At 39.0% G+C, this 26547-nt stretch overlaps 1 protein-coding gene across 10 annotated transcripts in view; it reads left to right on the plus strand.

Moving 5' to 3' along the window:
- Positions 1-26547, plus strand: part of WDFY3 (WD repeat and FYVE domain containing 3) — a 137020-nt gene that overhangs the window by 59006 nt on the left and 51467 nt on the right. For 9 of the 10 annotated variants that reach the window (XM_048942756.1, XM_048942752.1, XM_048942759.1 and 6 more), the window contains exons 11-22: positions 334-432; positions 4124-4317; positions 6427-6884; positions 8512-8595; positions 11311-11488; positions 11845-12059; positions 13883-13995; positions 16632-16863; positions 19256-19356; positions 20418-20636; positions 23289-23470; positions 24826-25057. In XM_048942756.1, the coding sequence (XP_048798713.1) occupies positions 334-432; positions 4124-4317; positions 6427-6884; positions 8512-8595; positions 11311-11488; positions 11845-12059; positions 13883-13995; positions 16632-16863; positions 19256-19356; positions 20418-20636; positions 23289-23470; positions 24826-25057 (2307 nt within the window). The remainder of the gene's footprint in view (positions 1-333; positions 433-4123; positions 4318-6426; positions 6885-8511; positions 8596-11310; positions 11489-11844; positions 12060-13882; positions 13996-16631; positions 16864-19255; positions 19357-20417; positions 20637-23288; positions 23471-24825; positions 25058-26547) is intronic. The other variant, XM_048942761.1, reaches the window with a different exon arrangement.

A 26547-nucleotide genomic window follows, 5' to 3' on the forward strand; every position in this document is an offset into this window, starting at 1 on the left:
ATATTTGGAGATATGAAACAACACATACAGCTGCGTTGTCAGGAACTGAGCTCACAGAGCTCAAAAGCTTCTGTTAAAATTCTTGGTTTTACAAATGGCGTTTTCACACATTTCATAATTTAGCTTTCCTGTGGATGCTCATGCAGAATAAATCTTACTTGCTTTGAAATTTGCTTTGAAAACAAACTAATGTTTGTTTTCTCTGGGGAGATAAAGAAATGGAAAGCGCTGCTGGAAAAAATCAAGAAGCATCTTAGCAAAGAGTGATTTTTAAAAAAATTTATTTTTTTTTTTTTTTTTTTACAATGCCTCTACTTCTGCAATTATTTTTAGGGGATTCAAGAAACAGTTCACTTGAGGACCAAAAGCAGTTGGCTTTGTTGGTTATGGAGACCCTGACGGTTCTACTACAAGGCTCAAACACAAATGCAGGTAAGTAGAAAGACCATTGGCGAAGCACTTTAAAAACAAAGCACTTATAAAAATGCAATTGTGATATTTGCCTAAAGACAAAGTAGTCCTGATTTTCTATCTTCAGGCAATTAAACACAGTGAAATATCCTTTTTCTTTCTTGCCAAGTTTTCTTCCATAAGAGAAAATCAGTAGCATGACCTGGAGTACATAAAATAAAGGAATTTAGTTTTGGGTTTTTGGTTTGTTTTTAGTTGATATGCTTGGCAATTTTTTGCTTAAAAAGAACCACACGCATCCATTTCTCCTCAAACATTACTGCGGTCATCTGTAGTAGGGCTTGTAGCACTGGTTTCCTTACAACAAATGTAAGCGCATAATTGCACACTTAATTTTGACAATGTTGTGCCTACTGAAATTTGATTTAGAACTGTGTGTCATCTGTAGTGTAAGATGTTTCCTTTTTTTGAAGGTATATTCCTAATCAGTACCTTCAAGTAGGCCTAAGTTACGAGTATCTATTTTTCTGAATGAGGCAGATGATGCTGTACGTTATTTCTTTATCTTACGAAGAGCAACATCAAAAAAGGAGATGTTTCTTCACATTAGTACAAATTGTCTCTGAGAACTTAAAATAAAGCAACTGAAAAAGTGATAGGTGTTCTTACAGCCTTTTGCTTTGCTTTATGAGAGGAAGAAGACGAGGGGAGGACACCACTTTAGAGAAACAAAGTTTCTGGCCACAGAGGCCTTTTTCTCCCATTTCTTCTTTATTTTTCTGTATTCTGACTGCTGCTTACTCCCTTCTGGTTTGGTTCCTGTTTTCAGTTCAGTGTGAGAGGTTAGAATCTGTGACAAATGTCTAAGAATGGAATTCTACAACTGTCCAGCTCAACTGGCTGCTTATTGTTTAAGCATAGCTCCTGGCCTAATGGCAGAAAGCTTTTAACTTCTTTATTTTCTGTTGTTGATTAAGCAAAATGTTTTCTCTAAATACAATTCAATGTTCAATAACTTTTGGACAAATTGGAGTACTTTGCTGAACAAACTTCTGTTTAAAAAAAAAAAAAAGTTTGCTGTTTTAAAATTTTTCTTCTGCAGTGGTCTTCCTTATATAGATGAGTTCATTCATATTTCTGTGTAGTTTTTCTCCATAAAAGCAAATCTGAAAGCAGTATAATTGGCCCTAAAAGAGAATTGAAATGTGTATATCTGTTTCAGGGGTAAGGTGATATTTACAAAAGTGAGTTGCTTCTAAATGAAATATAATTGAAAAAAGGTAATCGACAGGGAATGAGTCTGACTGTGGAGTACATCTTCAAGTTTATGCCTTTCACATTTTGCAAGATTATACTACCTCGAGCTTTCTAAAACAATTTTGTCCTTTTGCCTTTGGCAATTAATGTACTTTCTATCTGCCCCTCTGCTTTATTTCTTAGATTCAACAAGGTGCTCATGGAAATCAGAGTGGCTTGCTGAAAAAATGTCCATTGTGTTGATGGCTGTCTCTTTATTAACTCAAGGGAATAGTGGACCAAAAAAGTGTTCTTAAGTGCATCAGAGCTGGTTAAAGTGATAGCTTTCTGCTGTAATCCACAGATGGGAGTAATTTTAAGGGATTGACAAGAGCCATCATATGGATGAGCCTACTGCCACTAGGTATAAGGTCACTGGAGGATTCTGCAGCTCTAGTTAGGAGTTTAGGGCTTCCCTCCAGGTTAAGGAAGATATACTGGGGAGAAGTGTTCTCTTTTAAGAAAAAGCAAGGGAAAATTGACTGTATCTCTTCTCCTTTCCTACAGAAGAGTGGAGAAGGTAACTTGTTCTCATCTGAAACCCATGCTCTTTTCCAGCAATAAAATGAAACAACAAGTTCATGTGCTTATGTACTAATAGCATGCAAAAACATATCACAACTTGGAAAACTGATTTCTTTATATCACTTGCAAGTTCTGCTAGAGGCTGAATCAGAACATAGAGGTTGTTATTTGTGACCTACAGGAAAAAAAGAAGTTTCATTTGTTTTTTGCTTCGTTTTTTAATGTTTTTCCTGTTTTATGGGAGTGTACTCATTCATACTCATTCAAAAGAGCTTTTGACTAATGCAATTCTGGTAGATAGTGTTTCTTTGCCTCATGGGTAAAAATGCTTTAGTACGTTAATTCTGTGTTGTCATTCAAATCCTTCAGAGGAGTTTAAATCTTGCCTGAGTAGGGCAAAAATGTCTGTTATCAGTGAAAGCAAGTGGAAGACAACTTCTCTTCCTGCTGGAGGCTGAGAACTGGGTGCCAACATGCCTCATTTCACTAGCAGCAAGGAATTATAGCACTGCTGATTCTGAAAGACTATAACTAAAGTTATAGTTGGGATTAACAGCTGAGATTCAGGGTAGAGAAGTAACTGCATCTTAGTGCACTCTGGAGGAAAGAAAGATACTAATTAGGTATTTTCTGAATGAGTTATCAAAATTGAACAAACGTAGTGGTACTTCAGAAAGGGTATGAGGTTATATAGTCTGTCTCTGTGTGCTGAACCTATGTATAGGTCATTCTGAGTGGATGTTCTGTGTAGATACTGAAAAGTGCCAGGTTTCTGTATAGCTTTCCTCCCTTTATGGTCTTAATGACTTCTGTTTTTCCTCATATACAGTGTGTTCTCTGCTACATTCTTCTTGTCTTCTGTCCCATTGCCAGCACTCTCGGAAGTCAACAGCAGATAGCTATTATTTTTAAAACAACTATGTGTATGCTGGATGACTTCTATCTTTGCCTCGTGTCTTAGGTGCATCATTGCTAGTGCATCATTGTTAGGGTCCTATGGTATTAAATTGCATTTTTTTCCCCATGTGCTATTTAAACATAGTTGCCTCATGGTAAATTTCTAATCCCCTGAAACCTCCACTGTTGTCTATGCCATTTCACTGCTATGCTGCTTTTTTTATTTTAACAGCTGGCTCTTGAATTTTGTCCACAACACTGGATTTTTACAACTGCCAACTCAACTTTATCCACATACTTACTAAATATGCTCATTCTTATATTAGTAAAGGCATTATTCACAACACTTAAGCTGGGTGGCATGTCCTTTGTCAAGTCAGAAGGGCACAGTCGAGAAGACATTACTCTGAATTGCAATTTCAATTAGTTCTGTATTTGTCTATTGTTGCAGAGATGAATCTTGGCGAAAGAAAGCTTGTGTATTACCTCGCAGTTCTTGTGGAGAGAGCAGATCCATGCTCATAGCTGGCTGCTCTTCTCCAGCAGCTCAGTTATGTTTTTGTCAATGAAACAAATTACTCCAAAGTAATAAATGCAGTTCTTAATGAAAACATCTGATAGTCTTCATTAAAGGTGCAGCTTTTGTTGCATCTTTTAGTTTAGTAGACTCTTTCACCTGTATCACAAGAAGAATAACATTCGTTGAAGTAGCTGAATTATTGAGGAGGCTTTTAGAACTGCCTCCTTATATTCAACACCTTTGATGGAAAACATTTGAAGAGGAGTTCTGTTCTGTTTGTTGTGAGAGGCAAATACTAGTACAAGTCATTAAGCATCCACGCACCTAAAACCCTGTCATCCAATCTTCAGAAGTGAATCAAAATGTCTTTGGTGTTTTCTTTGTTGTTATTTGTTACTGATTATATATTATTTTTCTTTATTACCCGTGCTGCTACCCTTACAACCTTCCCATCCCTCCCCCCAATCTGCATAGGTATTTTCAGAGAGTTTGGTGGTGCAAGATGTGTGCACAACATTGTGAAGTATCCACAGTGCCGACAGCATGCTCTGATGATCATCCAGCAGTTGGTGTTGTCACCTAGCGGGGAAGATGACATGGGCACTTTGCTGGGACTGATGCACTCTGCTCCACCTACAGAACTGCAGCTGAAAACAGACATCTTAAGGGTAAATGAAGTACTGCTTAGGACTCCCTCTTAAGACGTTCATCTATAGGTTTTTTTTTGTTTTTTTTTTTTTTTTAAAGAATACTCTGAGTAAGGGATTTCATGTACGTTGTCCATATACAGGAGCTGAAATTGGTATATTTGATGCTTTTTTTTTCTTTTTTTTCTGTCCATCCACGACAGGTTTCACAATCACAGAGATGAAAACTAGTGAGTGATTTTGCTTTTAGTACCATCAGCCTTAGGGATGAGATTATACAGCTATGATAACCTTTCCACGCAGGTGTATTTTCAGCACTGGCTTGTGTTGTCTTGGGACACACTTGCTTTAATATAACACAGTATGTTAGTTCTGAAAGTTGAATGTGTCACTGTAAATGTAAATGGTAGTATCCACAGAATAGAAGTCTATATAAGGGGAACAAAAACAACAAAAAACAAATAAACAAACAAACAAACAAAAACGCCAAAAAAAAAAAAAAAACCAACAAAAATTGCTTCCTTAAGCAAAACTAGAAATATTGCAAAAGAAGCCTGGCAGTGGAGGAAGAAGACTGTTAACTGTTATTTCTTACAAGCTTTTTGGCTGCTAATCTAAACCCACAATTTCTTTTCAGAATAGCTAATATTTTGAAAATAGACATAATACTGTTATGTTAGGCTAAAAAAGCTAGGCAAGTAGTATTGGGTAAACATGAGTGTTACTCGAGAGAATTGGCAGACATTTAGGTTCATCCTTGTTAGAAGGATCTGTAGTATTCCTCTGACAGATGAGCAGCCATATGTTATTCTAAAAGAGAAAGAGGAAAGCTAATAACAAAATGATTCATTTAGCGTATTTTGTCTGTCAGCGTCTTCTAGTTTTAAGTGTATCTAATTCATGACACTCAAAGGCAGAGAAAAGTTACCACAGTAGGTAGTACTATGGTAAGTCAAGGTTCTTGTCCTCTTTGTTTGACCTCTTGTATTTGCCTCCATTTGTGCTGTTTTGGTGGTGGAATTGACAGTCGAGATTGTTGCAGTGGTACGTCCCATAAATTTGATCCAGGTTTGGCAGGAAATGAGATATTGCCCTTGGAAGAGTAAAACACTCTGTTTCACTGTCCATCCTCGGAGTGCATCAAAACAGTGTGATTATGAAGAAATGAGTACTCAGTGATGGAAGATTTACTTTATTTTTGTGCTCTATTTTTTTCTGGAACAGTGACAGTTTTTTGCTGCCTGTCACACTAGATATGGAGATTTTTTTTTCCCCCTCTATTTTGTTTATTCACAAGTGGGTCAAAGTTCCTGTGACAGCTGCTTTTTTTAGGTAGTGTGGGAGTTGCATCATCACTGAGTCCCCAATTTCACAGAAGTTTGGATGTTATTCTGTGATATTGAGATCCACATTGTTTCCACTGTTTGTGCTGTATATTTGTATTTCTTTTGATCAGTAATATTTTCTGCATAATTGTTTCCCTCTTAGGTTTGCTTTGTTGCAATTTTTTTAAAGCCATGTTTCATTCAGCTCAAATATTTATGGGTTTCTATGGGAAAGATTAAATCTAATACTTTTCTTACTATTTACTTACTATTGCTATTCAGTTTTGAATGCTGGCAGTGCTTTGTCCAGAAGCTTATGCATTGTGGATTACTGCAGCCTGTATTAATGTGCTTTGAGATTTTAAGTATTTTGATTTCTCATAGCTACCTACAGTTGTTTGCCTGCTCTTTTTCCAAATTGTCTGTGAAGTATGATGGTACAGTAGATTCTTCTCTAGCAGCTGTATTCTCTGCCTTATCACTAAGAGAATTATGTCATAATTTAGGGCTCTGTTCTAGACTCGATCAAACCTTTTCTCTTGGCCACTTCATTCCTCAACGTATAATTTCTAAGTTAGGGATGATGGTTTATCTCCTTCCCTTTGTCTTTTTATTTTGTAAGTTCTTGAGGATGTGGACTTTTAAAATACAGAGGTCTTTGGAGACTTGATGCGTTACCCAGTTCTGACAAAAGACAATAGTTTTGCTTGCATATCAAACAGAAATGCTCCTATTTTTTTTTTTTTCCAAGGAATCAGTAATGCTGTTCTATTTTCTTCATTTTGATTGTTTGTTTTGTCGGTAGGCCCTCCTGTCAGTGCTGAGAGAAAGCCATCGTACCAGAACTGTTTTTAGAAAAGTTGGTGGATTTGTGTATGTCACATCTTTGCTCGTTGCTATGGAAAGATCTTTGTGCTCACCACCGAAGAATGGCTGGGAGAAAGTAAACCAGAATCAAGTGTTTGAACTGCTTCACACGGTGTTCTGCACACTGACTGCGGCAATGCGCTATGAGCCAGCCAACTCTCATTTCTTCAAAACAGAGATCCAGTATGAAAAACTGGCAGATGCTGTTCGATTGCTTGGCTGCTTCTCAGACTCAAGAAAAATAAGTCCATTGAATGTCTTTCCTTCAAATACACAATTATTTCAAAGACTGTTGGAGGATGACCTAATCGCTCTGGATTCTGTGTCACCTACACTAAGACATTGCAGCAAACTTTTTATATACCTCTACAAGGTAGCAACAGATTCTTTTGACAGGTATGAACTTCTGTTCTTTTTTCCCTGGTGTTTCTCAAAGTAATTTCAGATGTACTCATGGCAAACTTTTGTATATCTGTTTAAATCTATTTCTTTGTTCCTTCATTTATTGAGTGAAGTGGTTACGGTTGGACTAGATGATCTTATAGGTCATTTCCAACCTTGTGATTCTATGTGAAGTAAGATGTCTCCGACTCACCAAATATTGACATAGCTTACTGGTATCGTCAGGTGCATGAGACACTCCCTCTGATGTTGAACATTCTTGTCACAGCAGTAATTAAAACTGAGATATTGCTAGTGATTGTATTGATGAGTTTAAGCAGCTTGCTGGTAGATAGACAGACCTCCTGATTGCTTTATCTTACGGAATGACCAGAACTTTATGCATTTATTAAGTCAAATGAGAAATTGGCTTTTCAGTGTTACACCTTAACTTCTTTCCATGGAAACATGGGATTTTAAAATAAGTCAGTGGAGAATATGACAAATTTATTTTGTTTTAGACAGATAGGCATGTCCTTCAAGTTCTATCTAACCTGTCAGTTATAATAATTATCTGGACAACGTCAGAGTTAAACAGGTAGAATTTAAATGACACCTGATAGGAGGAATGAAAAATAACGTGTCTTTTGAGATTGTTCGATGACAGTAAAGCATATTGAAATACGTATTTAAGATTTCCTTTATCTGAAGGTAGTTCTCATGTATCGTTCGAGGTCCAAGAACATCAGATAAAGCGGAGGGTCTGTATAAATGGGTCTTGAGGCTTGTGTACCCCAGGTACTTAATGTATATAGCCCTGTTATTCAAAGATGGGCCATCTGATTTACAGACAAAGTAAGAGTCTGGTTTTTCCAAGTGTTACAGGTGTGATCTTATGTGTTGAGATATTAATAGAGTTGGAGGTTGGTCAGGTTCTTGAAGTAGGCGACTGGTGAAGCACCAGACTTCATGGTTTGTTAAAGATTTTCCTCCAAAGCAGCAAATAATCTCTTCTGGGTTTTTAAAACAGCAAACAAACAGATACCTCATAACCAAGTACAGAAATTAATTTCTTAATCTCACTTTAAAAGATTATTAAAATATCCTGGTTGTGAGAGCAAAATGTGTGTTAAGAAAGTGCTACGCATGCTGTAGAAAGTTATAGCACTAACTAATGATGAGGAATCAGTGGGGTAAGTAAATTCCTTAATGCTGCAGCATGAGTTACCTCAAGTTTCTTTTTTCATTATCATTTTCAGTGACAGCTTTTTCCGTTCCTGAATTTTCTGATCATCAGTCCTTGTGAAGTTTGTGTTGATTTTGTCTTAACCACATTGATCACATTTAACTTACCTCAGGCTTTACTTTTCCTTCTCAATTTCTGCTGTCTAATATTGAAAGATGCTCTGTTTTGCCAATGTGATCATATTGATAAACTCTATCAAGTAATGAATGAGTACTACAGGCACGTCCACACGTTTACCTGATGAGTGCCACTCAGCAACGTTCTTTGTCATCTGTGTTCTGAAGAATGAGTCCAAGTAAAGACTTCACTGGTGATGGCTGTGTAAAACTAACAAGCTTTCGACCTCCGGTTTCTTCTCTAACCTCTCTGTCCTACCCCTGTCTGTTTTGTCTGTAGTCGTGCAGAGCAGATCCCTCCTTGCCTGACAAATGAGACCTCTCTCCCCTCTCCCTGGGGTACGCCAGCTTTGTCGAGGAAAAGGTACCGATCCTTTTAAGAGAAATTCATCTTGTTTCTGGTTTCTCACTGTTGTTTCTTCATTCTCATTTTTCTCTCAGGTGCTACTGTTCGTGAGGTGTTCATTTTTGCTTGTATGCTTACTGGATGAAATAAATGTCAGGGTGTATTTCATAAAGAGTTGTATGTAGTTCTGCTAATGTATGAGAGCAAAATTTCTCCAGAGTCTCAAATTACTTTGAGTTATGGTAATGGTCGCAAATCAAAAGGTCTAGAGTAGAATGTGATCTAAGAAACGTAAAAACAATCAGGAGCAGTTCAGAGAAATTCAGACTCTGCTAGTCTGTGATGTAATGCAGCAGGATTTGTTTTTCCTCAATTGTTTTACTCAATTAATTTTTCAGGAAGAGGTACTTTTAGTCAGAAGGTCAGTGGCTTCTTAGAGTGCTCATTTGTAACAGTTAGACTTGGTCAGAGTGGCTTCTTACGTTGCCTGCTTCTTCCTTTCCCTCCTTAGGGGGACAATGTGAATAATGTATAAGCATGAGTAAATTAATTTTTTGCAGAGTGTGCACTGACTTGCTGATGTATAACATTTGATCGATAGTTTGGCAGGATTTTATTAGACCTATGGTCTTTTCCCTGCCTAGGGGAAGTGTTTTTGAACAGATTCTTTGTTGCTTTTATGTAAATACTTCCATATGGGAAACTGCGTGGGGAAGTTAAGGTGTTTTCAAGAGGCGTGCAAAGCACTGCTTACTAATGTTTGCTTTTAGGTTATGGCTTTTTGCTATGTTGTTGACAGAAAAGCCAACTGCCTGCTCTCCACTGTTTCCCCTGATCAGTTTGTTGTGTGCAATGTCAAAGGGCAGGCAGATTGAGGCAAGGGCCATCTGCTTGTTAGTTCATCATTCTGAGTATTGACTGGGAGTTTAATTAGGCTTTTCCTGTATTACTGTATTACAGCTTCGAAGTTGACTTAATAAGGTGGACACGATTGTGCTGATTAGGACACTTAGAAGTAAAATTTGTGCTTAAAATAGGATGGAAGTTTTCTCTTAGAGTGCTTTGAAGAGAGGAATTTCATTAGACTGAAAAGCATTGCTAAGTGCAATCAGATTTCTAAATTGTGTCTTCTAAAACTTATGTGGAGGTTATCAGGATTATGTTGCAAGGAGATGGCAGTTCTCCTCTTCAGGTGTTGGGAGGAAGACTTTTGCAAGAAAAGAAATGCATATATTTAAATTTCTGTCTTAAGAAAGAGAAAAGGTTAAGAGACTTTTTCTGTACAATACTGTTTCAAGTTGTTCTGCTAACCTTAATTATATTTAATTTCCAAAGAAACAAGCAAGACTGCTTCTATCTACCAAGTATTTCAAGCATTAAGTCTGCTGGAGAAAGTGTGTGTGGAAATTTGGTGGTTAAAGAGTTGGTAAAAAAAATATTTGGGAAAATTGATTTGGACAGATTTTTTTTCTTAGATTCATTGTACATTGTGTAGATTCATTCATTCTGTGTGAGGCTTAAGTATTAGCTACAGGAATTAAGCATCAGAAATTTCATCTTTTAAAAAAGAATGTTGTATGTAAAAAGTGCCCTAGGATTCTGTTGAGCTGTCTCTAATATTTCTGATGGGCATGCTTTTGTTGAAGCTCCCTTTATACAGCCTATTTTCTGTCCAGTACAGAAAGATTGTGCTGTGTTTTATAATGTCCTGTCTTTGGCTAAAATAAGTAGTGCCTCCAGCTTTCACTACAAATGATCTTGCTTTTTGTTGGTGGTTTGTATGTTCAAGATGCAACCGCTGAAATATTTAGGACAGAACTGTACTTGCAGCCATTGTCACCTTCACTGTGTGTCCTGTTCCAGCAGGGAAACAAGGCTTCCTGATGAAAAGTGTCTAATGGCTGAGACAGTGAAAGTCTGTGAGCGTTATTTCTGTTGAAGGCACATCTTCCTCACTGGGAGCAGGAGGGGCAAAATGATTGCCTTGACTGATGAGATAGAAGGGGAGATCCTGCACAGAAAGCTCTCACTTTCTGTAAAATGGCAAGCAGCACTAGATTCTCAATAAACCTTTTATCTAGGAGTATGTTTTCTTTCTTCTCACAAGTAGGTGTATACCTTAAACACTTTGTATGTATGTACATACGGACACTAAAGATTCACGTAAAATGAGATTGCTTCAATAGTCACTGTAAGATTGAGAGCATATGGGCTGCTGGCAAGGGTGTGCACCAAGACAAATGTTGTTCCTGCCGGTTGGTTGGAAGTTGTCCACAGTTGTTTGATAGCAAATTGCATAAGTATTTGTTAAAGAAACTGGGGAGAAATGGGTTCTCTGGAACAAATACAGCTTTCAACAGGAGTACTGGTTGCCTGTGCATGCTGCTGCTGCAACTAGGTTGAGAACAGGGATGAGAAAGACAACTTTTGTGTTCTTTAAGTTGTGCATCACCTGGGGAACAGATTCCCCAGTGTTTAAGTGCCCTCAAGAAATGTAGACCCTTCTGGGTTGTCTGTAGGGAAAATGCATCGATTGGCTTGAGAAAAGTGCTTGGTATTTTGACCTGAGGAAGGGAAAGGAGTACTGGAAACAGCCAAGTACAGTTGGACTTTACAGCAGCTGTTAAAAAAACAACAAAACAAAAAACCCAAACAAGCAAAAAAACCCTCCAAAACTCAACAAGGATTGTAACAGCTGGGGGTTGTAATGGTGTGTTGTTTTTTTCCCTGCAGGCATGCATATCATTCTGTTTCAACACCTCCTGTTTGCCCTCAGAAAAACATACCTGATATGAAACTGCAAGCGGGATCTACATCCATGCAAAGCTCTGACGCGGTTGTTATTCACCCTGGTGCTATGCTTGCGATGCTGGATCTTCTGGCCTCTGTTGGATCAACTACGCACCCAGAGGTGGGCAACACATCTCTGCTGTCTTCCGCTTTGGGAGTGACTGGGTGTACTCTTACTTCCTGCCAGGAAACTCATATGCTTCACAGAACTATAAAGTTAAATAGTTATGTAGGAAAGGTCTGATAGAAATCATTTTGCGTTAGCTTGACTTCATTTGTTTCTCTCAAATGCCTACCTTTTATTTTCAAAAAAGAAGGTGATGCAGGTGTTCATTGTCCCTGCAAGGTGCACACACAACTTAGTACAGTACTTTTTGTGTGTTGATTGCCAAGGGTGGTTTCCCTTTGATTATTTTGCATAAGGGTTTCCTCAGTTTGTCTCTTCTGAAGTTGCATGTTGTTTTTCTTTCATTTCAGCATGCGCTGGACCTCCAGCTGGCAGTGGCCAACATCCTGCAGTCCCTTGTGCATACGGAGAGGAACCAGCAGGTCATGTGTGAAGCTGGGCTCCACGCACGCCTTCTCCAGAGATGCAGTGCTGCTCTGGCTGATGAGGACCATTCGCTGCATCCCCCGCTCCAGAGGATGTTTGAAAGGCTGGCCTCCCAGGCACTGCAGCCCATGGTGCTCAGGTCAGAACAACACCATTGAGTCCTGCAGAGCCAGGCCCTTGTGCCTGTGCTGAGGCTGGCTGACTGTAAATAGCCTGGATTGTTAGAGAGCATAAATGGCCTTGTGTGGCAGTGGATGGCACAGAATCCTGCTTTATTTCTCCTTAAATAGCCTGTCTTGCTTCTGCTAATCAGCATGTAGCCCTGGAGCTGTGAGGATTCAGGGGGAAGGAGTATGATGGAAGGAAATGTGTTTTTTCCCCACAGAGATTGCACTAAAGTTGCTTACTTCCTTCCTTCCTGTAAGTACTGAGAGGTTATCCATAGTGCAGTCCCTGGCTAGGCTGTCAGCAAGAGGAAACGCTAAGATTGTAAAAGTGATGGTGCTACAGAAGGGAGTCAATTGCTAGATGTTTCTTTGTAGCTTTAAATACCCCAGACTGGAAAAGCTTCAGGGCAGCTGTTTGATTTGTCCCTTCAGCGTATGTGAAGGAAACACTGGGATGTGATGAAAGAAACGTCTGGAGAACTGGAGCCTTTATAGAAAGAGTGGGGCTGATTGCCCTCTTCTTCAACTTTGGTAGCATTGCCTGGCCTTGTTCTGGACCAATTCTGTAGTAACTCATTCTGAGAACAGATAGAAAGGATAAATAAAGGAAGTGACTTTCTGTTGAGAATTTACTAAATTTTTGTGAAGCATAACTTCAAAAAGTTCAGCTTCCTGTACGTTAGTGCATGAATATTTGCGTATATTTCTGTGCTGATGCTAGAAAAGGAAGGTTGAAAAGTTTATTGTACGCATGTTTGGAACCATTTGCTGATACCCACACAGCTGTGTCATGCTTTTGAGTTTCTTGCTGGATCTCACCTATGTGAGGAATTTGATGTTATAATCCTCTGAGGGTAGGTAAGTGGCTGAGATACAACCAGGACAGTTCGCTGCTTCCCTTTGATGGTATCTGGAATTACTGGAAATCACTGCAGTGTGCACACTTGTCATCACAGGGACTTGAGCATCCCCAAGCCATAGATATTGATAACGTAGCTGTAGCTACAGATACAGTCGATATCTATAAGCACAGATGTTAGTAGCTCTGAAGCTGTCCTATTATAACTGAACAGATGGATGAAACAATGCAGAGATGGCTTTCTCATGTGAGCCTGTGGTTTCTAGGTGAGCACAGTTTTTTGAGTATGCAGCATGGATACCGATCCTCTCCCCCAAGAATGTAGTGGCCTTATTGCCAAGAAGTTGTCTGCTTTATTAAAGCCTTTTTGATTAGTTGAAATAACGTCGACTTTTGATAGTGTGTCTTTAAAGTTTGAAGTTTCAAATCAATCACGTGTAATCATTCTGTATTTTGTTCAGTATTTTTGTTAAAAATATACTTAAGTTGCTTGGAGATGAGAAGGCTCCAGGGAGACCTTGTTTGTGGCCTTCCAGTACTTGAGGAGAGCATACAAACAGGAGGGGTATGACTGTTTACATGGGTGGTTACTGATAGGACAAGGGGGAATGGATTTAAACTGAGACAGGCAAGGTATAGTTATGTATTAGGAAGAAGTTTTTTGCTCAGGGGGTGGTGACACACTGGAGCAGGCTGCCCAGTGAGGTTGTGGATACCCCATCCCTGGAGGCATTCAAGGCCAGGTTGGATGTGGCTTTGAGCAGACTCTGCACCTTCCTGAAATTGGGGTTGAAACAGATGATTTTGTGGTCCTTTTCAACCCAAGCCATTCTATGTATCTATGAAGTAATTGACTTTAATGGTATTGTGTTTGGTGCCATTCTGGGATAAAAACTTGAATATGGTCCTCAAATTCTTTTTTGTCATCTTTTCTAGGGAATTTTTACGCTTGGGAAATCCTCTGAATTGTGGAGCTTGGGACAAAAAGCTGTTGAAGCAGTACCGCGTGCACAAACCCAGCTCGTTGAGTTTTGAACCAGAAATGAGAAGTAAGTGCTGAGGTACCAGAAGTTTGTGTAAAGATCACTTTACTTCGTATCCTTCGACTGCATATTTATGTAAATATTTGTACATAACGAATAGAAAGAAATAACTTTGCCCCAACATTGTACGAATGTGGAATCATCAGGACAATTTAACTGGAAAAAAGAGGGGACACGGTATTTAATTACATCATCATGAAGTAAACATTTCTAAACTTACAAATAGTAGCAATTAAATACAAAACATCTTTATTGTCTGGGTGATGGAGCCCTGGTACAGGTTGCTCAGAGTCTCTTGAAAGTCTTGAAAACCACACGGACGTCAGCCTGGGTACCCTTGCTGTGAATGTCCCTTGCTAGAGCAAATGAACTTCAGAGGGATGTTCCAACCTTAACCATTCTGTGATTCTTTGATACTAGCTCGTTTTCAGGTTTTTAGTGGATGCTAAGGTTGTAGCTGATTAACAGTAAAAGGAAAAATATTATTCTCAGATATGAGGGCTGCTCTGAAAGTAATGCCTTCTATTTTATTATGTTAGCCCATAATGTCAGAGGCAGATGTTGGTGTAATGGCAGTAGAGGTTGAACCTTCCTGCCTATATTGTTACATTTTGTTGCCGTGAGACAGATGGCAGCAGCAGAGGGGCAATCTGATCAAATGGTATCTGATATAGAAGGGTGTATGAAGCAAAGGTGTGGAACTGAATTCCTCTGTACGGTAGAAATTGTACCTGTTGGCATTCATCTGTGCTTGTGGAACATTTGTGGACATTAACACGGTGGAAGTTGGACTGTGTGGGCAACACTTTCCTAGCAACAATGCCATCATAGCAGCAGTGAAACGGTAGGCTACCTTTACTGCTGCAGGTGTGATGAGTGCAGCATACAGGTTCTTGTTTGTCACTAGCAAAAGTGTGTGGCTAATGGTAATAACTGTGTTAAAAAATTGTGTTCTGTACCTGAGAATTTGCTTTATCACTTAAAGTTATTGTGCTCCTTGTATCTGCTGTATTTTCTGTGGAAGTAAATAAGAGGTGTTACTATCAGAGCAACCTACATACTTCAAGGTTCACATTATGTTGTTACATCTGTGTAGTCTCTCCCATGGATTCAGGAAGATGGCAGATGAAATTGCTGTACCTAAGTCAGAATACTTATTTGATATTGTTAGGTTGTAGATATACATACATACAGGCTCTGTGAAAACATTCATTATTGCTTTGTGTTCTATCTGTCTGAGAGAATGCCTCATACAGCAATAGCCCATCAGCTATAATTTTCACACTAGAACACTTGCATATGTTTTCCAGCTATTTAATAAATCAGCCTGGTGAACTGTGCTGAATGTCTGTAATGGTTGTTTGAATTTAATATCGGAGGATTTCTCCAGCTGATCTGAGCCTCTCTTCCACACGTGCCCCTCTCTCTTGTATTATTCATCAGTTGTGGAGCCTGGGAACAGCCATTCACGTAGTACAGGGAAGTCTCAGTGGGTGGTAGTAGAAACCTGTTGTTGGTGAGTTTCCAAAGCATGTGATATTTATTTCTGGATGTTGATTCGGTCATCAAACAGGGCATTGTAAAGCATTGTTCACATCTTAATGCTTGAGTTATTTAAAAGGAACTAAAAAGTATCCTGGATGGTGTTAAGTTACAAGCGTTAAATAGCTTCTCTCCAGTGTCTACAAAACTCTCATCTTTCATTTTTATTTCAGAGATACGAGATTAAGTAATTGCATTCTATTCTATTTGTGTTATGTCATCAAACTATGTGCACTGGGAAAGAGTAACCATTTCTCTTGGCCAGCATTGAATTATTTTATTTATTTATGTTTAATAGGGTATTATTAAAGTATGGGGTAAGAATAAACAGTGAAAACTGAAAAGATGAATTTGAGAAATTACTAAACTAAGAAAGAGAAGGTAAAACTACCTTGTGGGTATGCTGCAGGTTGCTACATTCAGTCTCTGAGCAAATCTGAGGTTCTCTGCTTATTTTGAGTTCTGAGGCTTTTAGTTTAGAGCATCTTACTAGCATCTTATTTATTGCTAATCTGAGCATTTATTGCATCGGAATAAGATCGAGCAGTTTCTTTCCTGTCTGCTAAGCCATATAATAGGAGTGTTCCTGAGTTATGTGAAAGGAGCATTTGCTGGTGTGAGATAATGAGATGGGTTGTTCACTCAGTTTCTGATAGCACTGCCAAATCTCTGTGCCATCTTGCGAAGATGTTAGTCAATTTGCCTCAGCTGAATTATATAAGCTGAATGCTTATATAATTTGGCTGCATGTTAGACAACAGTGGTTAGGCTTTGGAACAGGTGGCCCAGGGAGATGGTGGAGTCATTGTTTCTGGAGGTGTTCAAGAACTGTGGAGATACGTCACTGAGGGATGTGGTTAATGGGCACGGTAGAGATGGGTTGGGATTGGACTGCATGATCCTAGAGGTCTTTTCCAACCTTAATGATTCTATGATTCTAATGAGAGAGCAGTGCTTTCCAACTCTTGATCTTCTAATAGAGAGGCTGAATTTGTGGGCAGTTGTTGGTCATTCAGCTGTTGCTCTGGAAAGACCCAATAAAAAGCCCGAAAATGCCTTCTTTTTGCAATACTGTATTTTGTATTGATTTCTTAATGCAGATAGCATGGTTACCTCAATGGAAGGTCTGGGTTCAGACAGCGTCTTCAGTTTACATGAAGATAGCCACTACCGGATCAGTCGGAGCCTGCTCAAACCAGCTGAAGGAAGCACAGTGCCCCTGACGCGAGTCAAGTGCTTGGTGTCCATGACAACACCCCATGATATCAGGCTTCACGGCTCATCAGTCACTCCTGCCTTCATCGAATTTGACACATCTCTTGAAGGGTTCGGGTAAGGTACCATAGTGCTCTCAAAAAGCATAGGGCACAATGCTTTCTGTGTTCTGTTACTTTCTTCTTTCAAAGGAATTATTGAAATTTCCAATGGACTATTTGCAGCCTGGAAATGAATGGATGAATCCTTTAAAGAAAAGAAAGTAATGCTTTATGCCGCAGATGTCCATTCTGTCATTGACTTGAAGCTAATGCTTGCCATGTGTAAAAGTGCAAGCCCACATGTATCACAGTGTTAATAGTACTCTGTTGGATCTGGATTTCATGGGCCTTCTATAACAAAGGGATGCTGTCATATTCCTGCAGAAAAACAGCTGTTGCTAGAATTCCTTGTGACTTTTGAACCACCCAAATACTCTGAAACCTGCTTAAAGTTGCTGAAGAACTTGAAAGTGAGGAAATAGGCAAGGCAGAAACATAAGTAAAGTAGGAAACTGTGTGTAGTCCAAATAACTGGAAAAGGTTGATAATTAACTGGAGATGGAGCCTAAATACAGCAATTAATTCCTTCAGTTTTTTGGAACATAGTGCCATCATCTCCTGCTTTTTTTTTGTCTTAACTAACATTTAATACTGCTAAGTAAAGATCATCTACTGTGATCTAGTGTGGCTGTTTGGAGGATTAAAATGTGGCGCCCTTCTCAGCATGTATTTAATACCAATATTTGCCACAATGGAATAGAAAAAAATGAAAATACTTGTTTTGTCCTGTGTTAAGGGTTAAATATCTAAAATTGCTGTCATAATGCAGGCCAGGAGTATAAAAAAGGTATCCCTTAACTGCCTGTAGACCATAGACGGACTGAAAATGGGCTGAAATGCCCAAAGAGCACAGTGTTGGAAGGTATGTTTAAATCAGTTGATTATGGGAAGTGGTTGTTCAGAATTGCCTAGAAGCTTGGTTAAAAGCTCCAATATGTTGACTAGAAAAAAGATTTTATTTGAAAGATTTTCAGTGACACAAACAAGTAACACTGACAACTGCTGTGAAGCTGAAAGATGTGAGAAATATTCATGAGATCTGTAGCTCTTCAACTTCTTTAGTTAAGTCTGGTTTCAAAGTAATTTAGGGAAAAGATAAAAATGATCTGTATGCCAGGACTTTTCCACAATTTTATGAAGGCAAAAGCAGTACAACCTAACAAGAATTGTTTCGTTTGTCATTTTCTTTCCAAACAAAATATTTACATTTACTGTGCTTAGGTCTTTTTCTTGACGTTGTGGCATTGGAGAGAGACACTTTCATATGAGCACTGAAGTTCTAGTTTGTTTGGGATGACTGGTGGGAGAGTGCAGCCCAGCCTGTGTTTCAGATCTCCCATTGCTTTGTGTTCCTTTTAGAGCTTTGTGAAGCAGAGATGTATCTGTTTGACATCTAACCTTTATATCTAGGTTAGTTAGGGACTCATTTGTCTTGGAAAACAAATGTTGCTCAAAGCCCTCTTCTGTGTCCCCCCTGAAGAGGAAAACATTTTCTGCTAAGAACAAATGAAAATAGGCTAGCAAAATGAGTTGCCATTGTGATTAGTCCAGGAGATTGGTAGGCGCTGCTAACACAGTCAGAAGTAACCCACATAACAGACCCTTGTAATTTCATTGGGTCACCTATAGGACTGCCATACAATTAAAAGATGTAAACGTATTTTGGTCTGTTTCGAAGTGCCCATGGTGGTTCATGAACACAGTGGATTTAATAGTCAGTTTGTGGACACCTGCAATGCTTCTAACACCATTAGCTGTGACTACACGAATTGAGGGTAAATAGCAAGAAAGTGGTGACTTTTTGTCTTAATAATAGAGGTGAAGTGTCTTGCCCATCAGTGTACACTGGCAGTTGAAATCCTATGGGATTCCCTTTACCATGGGTAGGCCGAGCAGCAAAGTTGTCTGAGTTCTTAAAATGTTGTGGTACCTGGAACTGTGCTCCTGATTCCTGTTCCCATTGTGTTCATAGCATCTTGTAAAGACCATCTGTATCCAGTTCTGTGAGATATGATCTCACTGCAAGGTGTGCATACTTAGAAAAAGAACACCATACCAGGTGTTTACCAGATCCTTGGAATGTTTAGCTGATAAGTCTGTCAGAGAGTGCAGAGTATCTCAAAGGGTGTGAAGAGGTATGGTCATCCTTAAGGGAACAGATTATGCTGTGGAGCAACATGAGCATAAGTCTCTGTCTTTGCACCAAAAATGTAGAGTACCAAAGGTCTCTGTGCTAAAGATAGTTTAACCTCTCAAGGAGAAATCTTAATTAATTTCCACCTTTCAGAAATACATGCATTAATAGAGAGTGATGATACATTTGTGATGTATTTTTCTAGGTTGTATGTGAGCTTTGATTATCCTGGATTTCATATACACTAGTGTGATGCTGATTTTCTGTTTAACAGCTGTCTGTTCTTGCCAAGTTTGGCTCCCCACAATGCGCCCACCAATAATGCTGTCACGACAGGACTTATTGATGGTGCAGTTGTCAGTGGAATTGGAACTGGTAAGTACCTGGGTATTATTGTTAACAGTATTTTTTACCTGATGATGTTCAGGTATGAAGTAATGTTATGGTGTTGGATATTGCACATTCACTATTGAGAACTTTGTGTCTTTTATGTTGCTGTTACTTTTTGCTCCTAAGGCAATGAAAAGCTATACAAAATGCAAATGTGCAATTGCTTCAAAATACAAGGCTTTCAAGAGAACATAAAATTATGTGTTAAAAACAAATGTAGGTACCAGTGTTAAGTGGCCAGAGGATAGGAACCATGGGATGGATTGTAGGGCCATTCTTGTTGCTTACTTCAGCTGAATTGTTCCCTGAATGTATTACTGATGTAGTTACCAAATATAGTTGTAAAAGTCTCATCGAAATTGCTTTCCATCCCATATATTTGCTCACTGCAAGCTATTCAGCTTACAGTGACCTGATACGCTGTGGGTCTAACTGAACGTGGTCTGTTGATCAAAATAAGTCTTAAGTATTAATTAAAAAAAGAAAAAAAAAAAGAAAGAAAAGAAAAGAAAAAGCACAAGTTTTGCTGCAGTAAGATGAGATTAGTGTCAGCAATTGAACTCTGTGAGCTTTTTGTTGTTCTGTGGGAGAACCTGTGGGTAGCAGGGAGGGGGGGAAGTGTTGAGTGTATCTGGCAGAGAGATCTTTGGCAAGGAACACTGGATGGATCTAACTCAGTCATACCTCTGGAAAATGTATCCTATAGTGATATTAACTCCCTCTTAGATCCCCTCTTTTGTCTAGGGAACTGAAGCTCGAGCATTCTGAACAAGCGCATCTTTAAAGTTAATTTTTGTCTCTAGGGTAAGAATAGTGTGCAATTGTTGCTTTGCCTGATTTTGAAAGAAGTCCCTCTGAGCTAGCTTGATGTGACTTTTCTGCAGGCTTCTGTCGGAAGTGGGAATAGCAGCATCAAAGTTCACAAAGGCATAACTAGTATCAGCTGAGGAACTGAGCATTTGGGGAAAAAAATGGGATAGGAACATGTAAATGTACTAAGTAGATGCTATTCCAACTATATAATGAGTTTTCCTTTTTGTTCTTAGGTGAACGATTTTTCCCACCACCATCCGGTTTAAGCTACTCAACTTGGTTTTGCATTGAACATTTTAGTACTCCTCCTAATAACCATCCTGTCAGACTTCTTACTGTAGTGCGGCGCGCAAACTCCTCGGAGCAGCACTATGTGTGCCTTGCCATCGTCCTCTCAGCAAAAGACCGGTCACTAATTGTTTCAACTAAAGAAGAATTACTTCAAAATTATGGTAAGAGTTGTGTTATCTGATAATCCTGACAGTGTTATGATTGTCTGGATCTAGACTAGACAAATGTCTTATATGTAGGAATTGCATGTGACTGAACTTGGAGCTTCACCAGCTTTGCTGTCTGGCTAGTTGAAGGCAGTCAGTCATTTCCTTTATGTTTTAATGATGAGATCAGTTTGCAGAAAGAGTTTGTTGGTGCATTTGGCATCTGAGATCAAGAGAGGAATTACAGTAAGTGCTATAAAAAGCAAAGTAAAGCTGATGAGGCTGCTGAATTTGCTTGGGAGAGGTGTCACTGTGGTTGGAAGCCTCAGGTTCAGCCATTTCCTGTCTCCTGCTTTATCCTTCTTTAAAGCTTCCAAGACAACTGTTAAGTTCAGGCCAATGATTGAAGATGAGCAGAGGGCAGAGGAGCAGCCTTCTGTGCATTTCAGGCTTAGTACTTTACCAAACCAGCACAGTCTGGTGTCTTCTGTCCCATTCTGTTCTATTTTGAATAAGAAGCACTAATATTTTTTTTCTTCACAATTGTAATTATTTCCAAAAACATAAGCAGACCATCATAGAATATTCTTTACCTTCATGATAAATAAACATTTGCTTAGTTTCCTATTTTTTCTAAGTAGAAGCTCAAAGAAAAAGGTGTTAAAAACCTAACTTGAGAGCTGGAAACTCATTGTACAGGGCTAGAACTAAAGCTCTTAAATTAGAAAGATAGTAGCAGCTTTTTATAACCTGGAAAGCTGAATTCTTACAGTCAAGGAATGGTTGGAAGGGACTTGAAAGCCCATCTGTGTCCAACCCCCTGCTGTGGGCAGGGTTGCCATCCGCCAGATTAGGCTGCCTAAGGCCCATCCAGTCTGTCCTTGAACACCTCCGGGGATGGGGCATCCACAACTTTTATGGGCAGCCTTTTCTGGTGCCTCTGAGTAAAGAATTACCACCTAACATTTAATCTAAATATCCCCTCTTTGAGCTTAAAACAGTTTCCCATTGTCCTGTCACTATCTGCCTGTGTAAAATGTCTACCCCCCTCTTGTTTTTAGTCTCTCTTTTAATTACTGGAAGGCCTGGCACCTCCTTAGAACCTTCTCTTCTCCAGACTGAAAAAGCCTGAGCTTATGTTCATAGTAATTGCTTTGGCCTGCATTTGAGCAGTAAATTATACATTTTTAGTTTGTAAGCTCTTATCTAACTCTTTAGAAGATGTTGGGTTTGAAGAGGCTTTGACAGAGAGGATTTGGTTGTCTCTGCCTACGAAGATTCCTTTTTAAGTGAATGGGATACTTTCCTTTGGTGATCTGCTGCCTTATGATGGCTTATAGTAGTTGATGGTGTGCAGTCAAGTCCTGAGCAGGTCTGAAGAACAGAGATAGCTGGCCTGCCAGTGTGTGGGATTGATCATTTGTTGTGAGAATAAACTGAGTGCTTTAGGGATTATTTTTGTGGTTGAGAGATGCACTTTGAGGTGTTTGGCTGGAGAAAAAGAAGTTGAGGAAAGATTACTTTTGTATCTGGAAGTTAGTTCTAAGAACTCTGCTTTTATCCTTTTCCTTGTGCTATTTCTAAAGACAGTAGTGTTCTCTCTGCATACGCTGATATTGAAGTGAGAGGATTAGTTTCTTTTCCTTCAACGCTGGAAGAATGACGAGAGATCTGAAACACTCCTGCTTTCAGTTGAAATGCTCTCTAGTGTAGAATTTTCAAACTTTGTCTTTTTTTCTTTTTTGGGCTTTCAAGTAGAGAGTGGGAGATTTTGGTGATTCAGATGGAGAAACTAATGGACCTGAGTACTGCAAACTGATCATGCTTTCTAGTGTGAAATCAAAGGATGCGTTTTAGAAAAAGTAAAATTATCAATAATAAAAAAAAAAAAATTATGTAGAACTGAAGGCAGAATATTTATTGAGAACTGAAGGCAGCAGCACACGTTGAAGACAGATACCTAAGAAAGGGAGAAGGCTTGTGTGGAGTAAAGAGTAAGAAAAAATGGTTGTGAGAAAGAGCCCTTTGGACACGAAGATTGGAGCAGGAGGAGAGAGATGCTTCAGGCCTCAGAGTACAGGTTCACTTATGTCCTCTGAGGAGGACCATGCTGCAGCACAGTCACGCTGTAGACCTTAGAAAAGGGAGGAAGTATGAGAGGTATGGATATCTTTCTAAGGTGTGTGTTAGATTAAAAAGTAGCTTTGAAGTTTTAGAGAGAAACCTGAGAAAGTTAATAATGGGAAGAGAGAAGGAGAGAAGTGAAATGTAATTTTCAACATTCTAAAATTATCCTGAGAATTTTCTTAGGGGATTTTTAGGGCCAGAAGAACAGATACACATTAATGATAGCAACAAAACTTTTCATTGGCTTATATGCAAGTGCTTGTAGAAATTCAGTCTGTTCAACTGTGAAATGTGCTTTGAGTACTTCAAAAATTAATTCATTCAGTTCTTGTACTTGGAATTTTGAAAGAAATGTTTAAAACATTTTGATCTTGTTAATTGTATTACTTAACCAAAAATACAACTAACATTGTATGAGTTACTTTATGTTTTCTGAAATTCTGTCTTTGTGTCACTATAGATTTTTACGTTTTCTGATGACATAAAAACCAAGCTAATAACATTATTCCTGTTGCCCTCTAACTGGTACTTTCCTTTTAGTTGATGATTTTAGTGAAGAGTCATCGTTTTATGAAATTCTTCCTTGTTGTGCCCGTTTTCGCTGCGGTGAGCTCATTGCAGAAGGCCAATGGCATCACCTGGTTCTGGTCATGAGTAAAGGCATGCTGAAGAACAGTACAGCAGCACTGTACCTTGATGGACAGCTTGTTAACACTGTTAAGGTAAAATAAATCTTGAAATAATCACTTTTATTGGCTGGAGTGATCTCTTTCTCTCTGTTTATGTATATGCATAAAAAATAAGAGGAGCCTTTGCCTCCTCTCCAAAGAGAAGATCTTTGCTCTGTGTGTAGCTTCCAGCCTCAGTTCTGTTAAGGGGAAGATAATGAGTGTTTTCTTATGGACGAGCAATAGCAGTACTGAAGAGAAGCAGGCGTGGTGCACTGTGTATGAGGCAAGTGTGACTAGATTAGAAGAACTACAAAATGATAAAGATGACTTATTCCAGGACCATTTAGTAGAATCTAATTTTTGAACATTACCAACATTACAGAAAAAGCCAGATTTTCACATTTATCCAGGTTTCTCTTTTTCCAGCCATCTTGCCACCCCAAGAAGTAGCCCTTGTCAAGTGTTTGCTAAACGTTGCCAGGTGACCATGGATGACATACATGTAGTTGTCAGTGTTTTCTTAACAGCTAGGACAAACTAGTAGACCAAATCCAGAGAACATGGAAGAACACTTGGGACCCTGTCCTCACCTATAACTGATAATGAAAGAGCATTTGGCACCTGGCAGGCATGGTTGTTAAAGAGGGAGTAAGCTAATTGCACTGTGAGGTGCAAATCAGTTAGCTTAGTGTACTGCTATAGGTAGAAGGATATTCTAGCTTTTAAATTTTGTGTTTACTGCTTCTGCAAAGAGCATTGTATTAACTTTTCTTATTATGCTGGTTGCCTTGATGTACTGATTATATTTGACCATACATGACCACATTCAATAGCTGGTCTTAGAATTTTTACACTGTAGGAGGAAAATGCCTGCAAGATTGTTACTACTGTTATATATGTGGCAGCATGATATCCATACCTTTGTTTACTGTTGTCTGACAAACTTATCAATTTGAGTTGATTACGCATCCACTTCAGCATAAAATGGTGTGAGTATCAGAGGCTTATTTTAATAAATTGAAGAAGGACACAAGATTATGAGGTAGTCTTACTGATTTTGGAAAAAAAAAAATGCCAGTGACAGTCATGAAGCACTATGTTTTTAGAGGCAAGATACAACCTCACTCTTTTGCATTTTTAACTACAGAACTCAGTGTGTTTTCATCCTGTGTTTCTCTGAACACCCTGGTCATTTGAAAACCACTAGACTTCTGATCTTTGCATTTACCTTCTGGGTAATGCTTTTCACTTTCACCATATAGTGTCAGAATACGGCATGTTACATACGTATCAATTGCTGTGTCCCTCATTTTGCAGAATGCTTCCCTAAATTTCTAAAGTATCCATTTTCTTTTCACGGTACCTGGACGTTCTCAGTAACTTCACTGTACCTTTCTCCCTTACAGCTTCACTATATTCATAGCAGTCCCAGTGGCTCTGGTTCTGCCAATCCTCCTGTAGTCAGCACTGTCTATGCCTATATCGGCACACCACCTGCGCAGCGCCAGCTCTCATCCTTGGTGTGGCGCTTGGGCCCTACGCACTTCTTGGAGGAAGTTCTGCCTGCCCCAGGAGTTAGCACCATTTATGAGCTGGGACCAAATTATGTTGGAAGCTTTCAAGCAGTATATGTACCGTGTAAGTAATTCAAATGGTAGTCAGTAAGATGTCTGAGTTAGTTGAATCCAGTGGCAGAAAATGTGTGAAAAAGAAAATAGGCAGTAGCAGAGAGGAAAAGCTGTTCATAGGAATATCCTTCTTTGAAGGCGCTGTAAACACAAGTGTCAGGTATTGTGTTGATAGCTTTTAAACATACCTATCTTGAAATGGAATTGTTATAAACATTAATAGATCAACCAAGGGGCAGCAGGGGGAGGTCAGACAGGAGGGATTGTGATGCAGCAGATAGTCTGAAAACATGTACAGGGAAAAAAACCTGAGTAATTCTATTACAATTTTTAAGTTCCAAGAATTGAATTTTTTTCTGCCTTTATGCTAAGTCCGTATTCACCTGGAATCCTACAGTGGTTTAAGAAAGAGAGTTCATTTCTTAACATGTTGGCTTTGTCCAGCAACATATTTCTCCTACATAAGCTTTTCTCCATTCATTGTGCTCCAGAACAGAGTATGTGTTTCTGTTTGGGTCAAAGCTGTTTGCAGTACATGCACTGTGCCAAACTCTGAAGAGTCTGATATAGGATACGTTATGGAGCTCCTTACTGAAGGCTTTTATCTTGGCCTCTCTACCCAAAAAGATTGCTTTTCCTTAATGCAATGGTTATTTGTGAGACTCCTGGAGAAGGGATGAGTTCTTGCAATCTTCTACTGTTGTTCTTTCAGAGGAAATTCTATCTGACCTGCCATTTAACTGTGCCATGCTTACATCAGAAGTTCTGTCTCTCATTTTGGTAATCAGGGTTGCCGTCTTCTGAGAATTTGTCTTGCGTTTAAGCGAGAAAGATCTGATACTCTTCAGGCCTTGGGAGGAGCTCTCAAAGAGCAATTTGTTCAGTAGAATAGATTCCTTTCTTTGTGGGAGTGGAGGAATGTTCTCAGGGCATCTGTGTGAGTAATTTCATTTATGCGGAAACTGAGACATCCGAAATTCTCTCAAGTGAGACTCAACAGAGATGTGATTCTTATTGAAAAATTATGTTGATGCCAAACTTGTCATTTATTTCAGTGTTAGGTAAACAAAATACACAATTTTTCAATTACATCAATATATTTCATTGTTGCTAGATTCACCTTTTGACTTGGATTGATGATGTACAAGAAAATTTCTGCAAAGCTTTCAGGTGCTATGTTCTGCACAATTCCTCTGAGCGCTGTAGACAGCTGTCACTCCTGTTTGCAGTGCCTTCCAAGAAGCCTCCAATATGGGAGCAAAGGTTAAAAAAAAGTGAAAGGTTGGAATAGATCTTCTCTTCAGTGCCTGAGCCTTTTGCTTCTTAATTAGTCGTGCATCTCTTGTACCATGTTCTAAAGTAGTTATCTTAGCAAGATGTTGTTTAGAGACTGTTGCCACACATAAAGATGGATCAAACACATTTTTCTTTAAATTGAAATGAAAGTGAACAGCTCTTAGGCTGGGTACAAACTGAGAACAGGAGTAATGTTACTTTTCA

The sequence above is a fragment of the Lagopus muta genome, chromosome 4 (genome assembly GCF_023343835.1).
Source record: "Lagopus muta isolate bLagMut1 chromosome 4, bLagMut1 primary, whole genome shotgun sequence".
NCBI lineage: Eukaryota > Metazoa > Chordata > Aves > Galliformes > Phasianidae > Lagopus > Lagopus muta.